The 9746-nt window shown below is 53.3% G+C and overlaps 1 protein-coding gene across 2 annotated transcripts in view; it reads right to left on the bottom strand.

The window, feature by feature from the left end:
* Nucleotides 1–690: 690 nt before the first annotated feature.
* The window catches only part of pacs1a (phosphofurin acidic cluster sorting protein 1a), a 68789-nt gene continuing 59733 nt past the window's right edge, over nt 691–9746 (bottom strand). For both annotated transcript variants that reach the window (XM_072246076.1, XM_072246075.1), the window contains exons 23-24: nt 6486–6608; nt 691–2751 (exon numbers count right to left, since the gene is read on the bottom strand). In XM_072246076.1, coding sequence (XP_072102177.1) covers nt 2633–2751; nt 6486–6608 — 242 coding nt within the window. In that variant the 3' untranslated portion in view covers nt 691–2632. The remainder of the gene's footprint in view (nt 2752–6485; nt 6609–9746) is intronic.

Raw genomic sequence — 9746 nt, 5'->3', positions numbered from 1 at the left:
TTATACCCTCCCGCGGAACCGCTGGGAGAAGGGAAGCACGTTTACAAACTTGGAAGTCAATAAATACTCGAGGAAGCATCAGGGCGGTGGGGATGATCGGAGGGCTCTTTGGGACATCAAGCGCAGACACGACGGGCTGAGCGGCCCGTCTGGAACAGAATGAGCTTAGAAGCCATTCACCATCTTGACTTGACGCGGGAGTTCCCCGATCCTCGGGAAGGCCCTGTAATTCCCCGTGTAATCCTGGTTGCAACGTGGGAAGGAAGACGGAACAGTGACCCCCCCCCCCCACCCCTCCAAAGAGTTAAACATCATCCATTAGAACAAGACTTCTTTCCCTGCCACCACCCTGGTCTCATCGCCTATGAAGCACCGGCAGCATTATACTAAATGTCAACCTCCTGCAATATACTTCAGCATTTGTTAATTCATTTGTTGTGATACACTCCGTGTGCGAGCTATGCGCACGGTGTTGTGGCCCCCCGACCCCCCCGGCCCGGAGGAACGTTGTTTTCGTTTGGCGGTTTTGCAGCTGAGTATAAACTTGAGGAATCGAGTCTGTGGATGTTCACGCCCTGTAGTGGCCCCCCAACCCGCCTCCACCGCGGCCGAACCAGCTCTTCACGGACACACGGGACGGGCGGCGGCGGGAGACGCGGCCCCCGCTGAAACTCCCTCCCCCACCCCCCCGAGGTAGAGCAAAGCGCGCCGCCGCTCGCTCCCCGCTGACACCCGGACCCGCACGGCCGCAAGTGGCTCGTCGAGGCGGGAGCGGCCCGCGGGAAGGTCAAGGGGGAGGTTGCAGACCCGACCCAGACCGCAACGGTGGGGCTGGCGGAGGGCGGCTCCCCGGTCGTCTTGCACCCCACGCCACTGGACCCCGACCCGCCCTGTCAAGGACCGCGTGGCGACTGTGCCGCATCAGCCTCCCCCCGCCCTATTGAACAAAGTTCACGCTGAGGCGTTCTCCGTTAAGGGACCCCGACATCCCGGGTTAACTCACGTAGCGACCGTCAAGTGGTGAAGGGAGGGTTACTGTGAGGAATGGAAACCCCTCAGAATACCGGCCTCTACCTGAAATCCCACCAACGGACAACCCCCTTTCGGAGAACATCACGCTCGACCCGATTACTGCTACCTAGTCTTCTTTCACTGCGCACTAGTTGCCTAAAACTAACACCAGAGATTCTGCAGATACCCCAAACCTGGGCTTCTCCCGGTCCAACCCCCAATTCCTTTTCCAGTCCTGATGGGAAGGATCTGGGTCCGAAACGTCCGTCGGTGCTGTCTGGCCTGCTGAGTACCACCCGCACTTCGGCCCAGCTGATGCTTTTGGGCAGCCTCTCCAATGATCCTGCGGCCCACCATCAACGCCCCGCGCTTCCCCCGTCTCCGTCTGCCGCGTGGGTTCCGCCGCTCACGGGGCACGAAGTTTCAAAAACAACCAGGACACAAGACTCACTATTTACAACACGGGGCAAAACACTAGCTTGCAACACAAGACTTTTTGCGGACGTACGGCGGGGAGCGGGCGAGGAGGGCTTTGAGAGGACCGACCGCGGCCCGGGACTGATGATGGCTCAGAATGTGCTCTCCCCTCTCCTCGGTATTCGCTCTCCGTCCTCCGGACGGCTGCCCTCGATCTCCCAGCACGCAACCCGCCTCGCACACGCGGAGCTCTTCTTTTAAACATCTTAACACGCAGGACGCAGCTCACCCTGTCACGCACTCCGAAGGGCAGCGACGGCGTGCGTCCACCCAGAAGCGAAGCCCACCCCCCCAGCACCCTCCCCCCCCGACGCGCACGGAGCTCCCTCGGCACCGGTGGGGGGGGGGCGCCACCGATCCCTTGCTGAACGGTCCAGGTATAAAATGGTGGGCAACCCCGCTCTACACTGTCCCGTCACGCCTTCCCAGTGACAGCAAGGAGGATTGAAGCATCCCAGGTCCTCTTGAGTTTTGAAGAAACTGGGTCTGGCGGCGGCAGAGGCAGTGTGGAGGGGGGAGGGGGAAGGGCAAGGCCCCTGTAAGGGCGACACAGTGACGCGCAAGCGAGCCGGGTTCAAATCCCGCCGCGGCGCGTGGAGCGTTTTTGCACGCAAATTCCCACCGGGCGCTCCGGTTAAGCTAAACTTTAATCCTCAGACCCTTGATCTGTGGCGTCCGGAGCTAGGGCGGCCCTCGTAGCATCCCAACGACAAGAGAGAGAACGGAATGGGGAGGGGGTCCCTGCTTGTACCTTCCCGGCTACATCTGCAAGGCGTCCAGAGCTTAGGTGGGCCAAACAGATCGGGCGACTACAGGCAGGGACGGGCCAACCACAGATCACAGATCACAGACACGGACGTGTAGACCAGCACCACTGACGGGACAACCACACACACACACACACACACACGTAACGTGGAGATCACCGACACACAGACACGCTACCATTACACAGCTGGCCTCCTGCGACGTTCCTTTCAGAAACCGAGGGGAAGGGTTTAGGGGAAGAGGCGTGAGGCAACTTTAACATCGGCTCCGGTTCCCGTTCCCGAGGCGTCCTCCCTGGCGGTCGAGTTCGCCGAGCGGACGCCGGGCCCCTCCCGGCCCCCGAGAGCACCCGTGCAAACGTCCCCTCCGCGGTGAGCTAGCAGCCGGGCTTGCTGTAGGAGAACAGTCCGATGGGGAAGTGCTTCACGTGAGTCGGCCACTGGGCCGCCAGCTGGAAAAATTTAACGTCGTTCCAATCCAGCCCGTCGATGGAGACTGCAAAAAACAGAGCGCACAGATAATTCACTAACTTCCCTCCCTGATTTATTAGAAATATAACAGATTAGCAGATCCTTCAAAGTTACCGCGCTGGTGGTTAAGGAGGCGAATGGTGTGCTGGCCTTCATTAAAAGTTCAAAGCGCAAACTTTATTATTAAAGTTACATACGTCACTATAGGCTACCGTAAGATTAACTTTCTTATGAGCACACACAATAAATCTCAAGAATAATAACCACGACAGAATAGGACACAGGAGAGAACAGATTGTGCCGATACAAAAGGGAAACAATAACGATAAATAGATTAGCAATAAATAATCGAGAACACCAGACCCGCGGGCACTAGTCCAGGGACTGAATTCAGGAGCCGCCAGGTAATGTTGCAGGTCTATAAAACTCTGGTTAGGCCACACTTATTGTTGTAAACTCAGTCAGATCCATCATGGGCACTGGCCGCAGTAGTATCCAGGCCATCTTCAAGGAGAAAGGCAGCATCCATCATTAAGGTCCCCCAGCACCCAGGACGTGCCCTGTTCTCATTGCTACCATCAGCGAGGAGGTACAGGAGCCTGAAGGCACACACTCAATGATTCAGAAACAGCTTCTTCCCCTCTGCCATCAGATTTTTAAATGGACATTGAACCCATGAACACTACCTCCCTACTTTTTAAATTTCTATTTTTGCACTCATTTAAGAATCGGTCCCCTCATTACAGGAAGGATGTGGAAGCTTCAGAGAGCAGGCAGAGGAGATTCACCAGGATGCTGCCTCAATTACAGAGCACGCCCTACCAGGAGAGGTTGAGCGAGCTGGGGCTTTTCTCTTTGGAGTGAAGGAAGATGGGGGGGGAAGAGAGGAAGGTGATAAGAGGCAGAGATCGAGTGGACAGCCAAAGATTTTTTCCCCAGTGCGGAAATGGCTAATATGAGGGGGGGAGGGGGCAGAATTTTAAAGTGTAGCTACACCTCAGGGACTGCAATGGTTCAAGAAGGCAGCTCAACACCACCTTCTCGAGGGACATCTAGGGACGGGCAATAAACGCTAGCTTGGCTGGCGATGCCCACATCTCATGAATGATTTTTTTTTTAAACGATAATTACTGTGCGGTAACCGGAATCTCCGGAGCTGAAGGCCTCGAAATCCTCGGCTTTGGCGTGTTTCAGCGGCCGGGGAGAGGTCGAAGGCGCTCGGCAGAGGATGGCGCTCGGGAGGCTGTATCGGAGGGGCTGGTCGGAAGCTCGAAGTTTTCGGATGGACGGACTCAGTGTCGGCTGTGGTCGGCTGCTTCCAATTGCATCGGCAGTTTTCGGTGCCTGGAGGTTTATGGCAGGGAGTTTCTCCCTTTTGCTGTCTGCTGTCGGGCGGGACTTGAGACTATTTTTACCGTGCCCATGGTTTGTTCTTCATCAAATTACAGTATTGCTTTGCACTGCTGTAACTATATGTTATAATTATGTGGTTCTGTCAGTGTTAGTCTTTGGTCTGTCCTGTTTTCTGTGATATCACCCCGGAGAAACATTGTATCATTTCTTAATGCATGTATGCATTTCTAAATGACAATAAAAGAGGACTGAGTGTTCTCATAATCTAAAAAAAAATCTAATTATTTTAAGGTGATTAGAGGAAAGTATGGGGGGGGGGGGCAGGGTTGTCAGGAGAGTTCTTTTTCCCCAAACACACAGCATGGTGAGTGTGTGGGACGCCCTGCCACGGGTGGTGGTCGAGGCAGATACATCAGGGACATTTAAGAGACTCTTAGATAGAAACAAGATGATGGAAAAATGGAGGGTCATGGAGGAGGGAAGGGTTAGATTGCTCCGACGAGCAGGTTTAAAGGTTGGCACAACATCGTGGGCCGAAGGGCCTGTGCTGTTCGGTGCAGCTGAACTGCAGGAGGAGATGCCAGGACGCACGAGCACAAGTCAAGGAGGGATGCCTTTGGAAGGACGGGAGTGGGGAAGGGGAGGGAATTCCAGGACTCGGCCGGCCCGGCAGCTGAAGACGTGGCCATCGGCGCAAAGGGGGCAGGAATCCCCAGGCCGTCCAAAGTCATGGGGCTCGTGGAGCAGTGACCTCTCGACTCAATGCGGAGCAGACTTGATGGGCTGAATGGCCTACGCCTCAAGACCAAGGAGCTCGAGGAGGAAACCGGACGTGTGTGAGCCAGTCCTCATCGGGGGAGGGGGGGGGAACCAGAGGTGGGGAGGGTCAGCAACTTTAAATTCCTCGGCGTGAACACCTCAGAGTAATTTATCCCGGGCCCAGCACGCAAATGCCACTTAATGGTGGCCGATTAGGAAAAGGGGAGGTGCAGCGAGACCTGGGTGTCATTATACACCAGTCATTGAAAGTGGGCATGCAGGTACAGCAGGTGGTGAAAAAGGCGAATGGTATGCTGGCATTCACAGCAAGAGGATTCCAGTACAGGTGCAGGGAGGTACTACTGCAGTTGTACAAGGCCTTGGTGAGACCACACCTGGAGTATTGTGTGCAGTTTTGGTCCCCTAATCTGAGGAAAGACATCCTTGCCATAGAGGGAGTACAAAGAAGGTTCACCACATTGATTCCTGGGATGGCAGGACTTTCATATGATGAAAGACTGGATGAACTAGGCTTATACTCGTTGGAATTTAGAAGATTGAGGGGGGATCTTATTGAAACGTATAAAATTCTAAAGGGATTGGACAGGCTAGATGCAGGAAGATTGTTCCCGATATTGGGGAAGTCCAGAACGAGGGGTCATAGTTTGAGGAAACAAGGGGAAGCCTTTTAGGACCAAGATGAGGGAAAACTTCTTCACACAGAGAGTGGTGAATCTGTGGAATTCTCTGCCACAGGAAACAGTTGAGGCCAGTTCATTGGCTATATTTAAGAGGGAGTTAGAAATGGCCCTTGTGGCTAAAGGGATCAGGGGGTGTGGAGAGAAGGCAGGTACAGGGTTCTGAGTTGGATGATCAGCCATGATCGTACTGAATGGCGGTGCAGGCTCGAAGGGCCGAATGGCCTACACCTGCACCTATTTTCTATGTTTCTATGTTTCTAAGAAAGCATGGTGGCGCCCCCCCCCCCACTTGCTTTGCTAATCTGGTTTGACGCAAACGATGCATCCCACTGCATGCTTCGATGTACGTGTGACAAAAACAATCTTTTTTTTCTTTCTTTGTAGCATAACACACACAAAATACTGGAGGAACTCAGCAGGTCATCAGGATTTCCATGGAAACGTCGTGACTGGAAAGGAAGCAGTGGGGGGGGTGGTGCTGGAAGCCAGAAAAAGGTGTGGTGGTGGGGTGGGGAAAGGTGAAAGGATGCAAGCTGGAAGGTCTCGGGTGAGGGGGCACGTGGGTGGGTGGGATGAAGTAAGAAGCTGGGAGGTGATAGGTGGAAGAGGTAGAGGGCTGAAGGAGGAGGAATTTGATTGGAGAGGAGAGTGGAACCTGGGGGAGAGGGGGAGGAGGAGGGGGAACCAGAGGGTGGTGGTAGCTTTTCCAGTCCTGGGGGCTGTCGGAATTCAGAAGATCCACACTGGGCCACCGGGCTGGAGGGGTTGCCTTCCTGCCTCGCGCTCCTGAAGGTTTTGAGAACTTTCGGCGACGCCCTAACCAGATCTGGCTCACAGTGCCCGTTCCCTGCCACACACACACACACACACACACACACACGTCACGCGGGGTTAGGCAATGGGAAACACGCGCAGCCAAACCCCACCCCCCGCCACGCCGACTGACCTTTCAACGTGCTGTGCTGCTGCGGTTTCGCCGAGCAGATCAAACGGCTGATGCCCTCGATGACCTGGCTCTTCGAGTCCACCTCCTTCTCCTTCGGTCTCTTGCTCAGGAATATCGTCGGCACTGCAGACAAGGCACAGTTAAACCCACTCTGCTCTCCCGAGCCTCTCCGTCCCTCCCCACTCTTCTGCCTTGCGGTTTAAACAAGCGCCAGTCGTCCTCAACTCAAAGTTCAAAGTAAATTTTATTACCAAAGTACATGTATATATCACCACATACAACCCTGAGATTCATTTTCCTGCGGGCACACTCAGCAAATCTATAGAATAGGAACTGTAAACAGGATCGATGAAAGATGAGCCAGAGTGCAGGATACGCCGTGCAGACGCAAATATTAATAAATAGCAATGAATAATGAGAACATAAGATAATGAGATAGAGAGTCCTTGAAGTGAAACCATTGGTTGTGGGAACGTCTCAATGGATGGGGCAAGCGAATGTAGTTAACACAAAATACTCTGCAGACGCTGGGGTCAAAGCAACACTCACAATACGATGGAGGAACTCAGCAGGTCGGGCAGCATCCGTGGAAATGGTCAGTCAATGTTTCGGGCCGAGACCGTTGACTGTTCATTTCCACGGATGCTGCCCCACCTGCTGAGTTCCTCCAGTGTGTTGCAAGTGTAGTTAACTCCTTTTGTTCAGAAGCCTGGTGGTTGAGGGGTAGTAACTGCTCTTGAACCTGGTGGTGTGAGTCCTGAGGCTCTTGTACCTTCTACCTGATGGCAGCAGTGCAAGGATAGATAAATAGCAATAATTAACAAGAACAGGAGCACCACGAGGCTGTATGCTTCACCCCCTGCTCTACTTGCTAGTATGGATTCAGTGGGCCAAATGGCCTCCTGTTATATTTGAATCCATCATTGACTCAGCATTGTACAGCAGAGCCCCTTCGGCCCATCACCTCTATGCCGTCCATCAACACTGAACCTTACTTCCTCTCTCCCATCTACACTGAGTATCCACACTATTGGGTACACCTGATAATGCAAATATCCACCCAGCCAATCACGTGGCGGCAACTCGATGCTTAAAAGTACGCAGGCACGGTCAAGAGGTTCAGATTGAACATCCGAATGGGGGAAGAAACGTGATCCAAGTGACTCTGACCGTGGAATGATTGCTGGTGCCAGATGGGGTGGTTTGAGTATCTCAGAAACGGCTGATCTCCCGGGAATTTCGCCCACAGCAGTCTCTAGAGTTTACAGAGGATCGCGCAAGAGAAGTTCACGGACGACACAGCGCTAGATCGGCTGAAACCAAACACGCCTGGACTCCCTCTGTGGATTGGCGTTTTACGCGTAACGACCGGCTAATGTGATGGTTTCTCTGTAGCAGCAGTGTTTGGGTTACCACCAGGGATAACCGGGGGGCTTTGGAATGTGCGGCGTCCAATGAGGGGGAGGTGCTTTCCTTTCTTGTGCACCCGAGCGAAGGTTTCGCGGGCTTTTGTTCGCCGGAAGACGGAGGGAGAAGATGCCAGAACAGGGGAAGTCGTAGTCTGTAGGACGGAATGGATGTGGAATGGGGTCAGGAGTCAACGCCCGAGGGGGGGGACGAAATCGATGGAGAACGAACAGACGGGAAAAGCACGAGTCCAATGTTACACGTTAGACTGTTTCATGACAATGGGCCCTTTTTCTTTACCAACCGTACAGTCAAGTTAAGAACTATAAAGCTCAATCATTTAATCGCATATTGTGTACCGTTTGTTATTTCGGGGTACTGATTTGTAACGGGGAACTCATCACGCAGCATCCACCCAAACAAGATTTCTCAGAAGTCTGGCCGGGCCAGAGGCTGTCTTCCCCTAAATGAAGCCGCTAGCCAAACCTCAGGGTTACATGTGTTCTGTCTTTCTCTCTCTCTTTTTCTTAATGTCGTTTGTGTGATTTTTTTTGCGCGCGCAGGAGTGTGAGGTCTGATGTTTCTCTCTGAATGCTTTCCGTGGGTTTTCTCTCTTTGTTTCGTGGCTGTCTGCGGAGAAGACGAACCTCAGTGCTGTATACTTTGATAATAAATGCACTTTGAATCTTTGAACGGCAGGGCTCCGAAGAGCGCGAAAGGGACCGGGAATACGGGTCCATAGCTCCTTGCAAGTGGCATCACGGGCAGGTAGGGGCGTAAAGAGAGCTCTCGGCACATTGGCCTTCGTAAATCAGGGCACCCAGTACAGGAGATGGGGTGTTACGATGAAGTTGTGCCAGGCAAGGCCTAATTTGGACTATTGTGTGCAGTTCTGGTCACCTACTTACAGGGAAGGTGTAAACAAGGTTGAAAGAGTACAGAGAAAATTTACAAGGATGTTGCCGGAACTCGAGGATCTGATTTATAGGACGAGGAGTGCAGATTTGATGGCCACGTATGAAAATTGAGGGGAATAGATAGGGTGACAACATGCAGGATTTTCTCCTTCAGGACTGGTGAGATTAGATCGAGAGGTTTAGGGTGAATGGTGAAATATTTATGGGAAACCGGAGGGGAAAGTTTTTCCAGAGGCTGAATTGTAATATTTAAGAGAAGTTTCGATCAGTACACGGATGGGACGGGTGTGGAGGGCCACGGTCTGGGTGCGGGTCGATGAAGCAAATCTCAGGCCTGTATACTCTGATGATAAACTTTGAACTACAGAGCGCTCCTCAATGTGCAGCGAGAGGAATTAAGGCATCCGTTAGTCTTGCGAGACCATGGATCTGCGCCTGGAAAGTCTTCACTCTCCGGGGCGCAGGCCTGGGCAAGGTTGTATGGAAGACCGGCAGTTGCCCATGCTGCAAGTCTCCCCTCTCCACGACACCGATGTCGTCCAAGGGAAGGGCATTAGGACCCATACAGCGTGGCACCAGTGTCGTCGCAGAGCAATGAGTGATTAAGTGCCTTGCTCAAGGACACAACACGCTGCCTCGGCTGGGGCTCAAACTCACGACCTTCAGGTCACTAGTCCAATGCCTTAACCAGTTGGCCACCGGCAAAATCGTGCAAACAATAAACGCAAATAGCATTTAGAACGAAAGTGAGCCTTCAGACACGAAGCCTGGAGTAGGCCGCAGCCTCAGTACAGCGCAGAGCTGAGTAAATATCGCGCAGAACAGGCCCGACCCTCGCCTCCGCCTTTTCAATCCATCTGGGGCCCGGTGTTTAAATCGCCCATGCCTTGGATCGCTCCCCGCACTAGGAGCCCGGGCCCTGTCGTATCGATACACT

Source organism: Mobula birostris, chromosome 28 (genome assembly GCF_030028105.1).
Source record: "Mobula birostris isolate sMobBir1 chromosome 28, sMobBir1.hap1, whole genome shotgun sequence".
NCBI lineage: Eukaryota > Metazoa > Chordata > Chondrichthyes > Myliobatiformes > Myliobatidae > Mobula > Mobula birostris.
The sequence above is the reverse complement of the archived record's forward strand: the minus strand, read 5'-3'. Positions and strand labels throughout refer to the sequence as shown.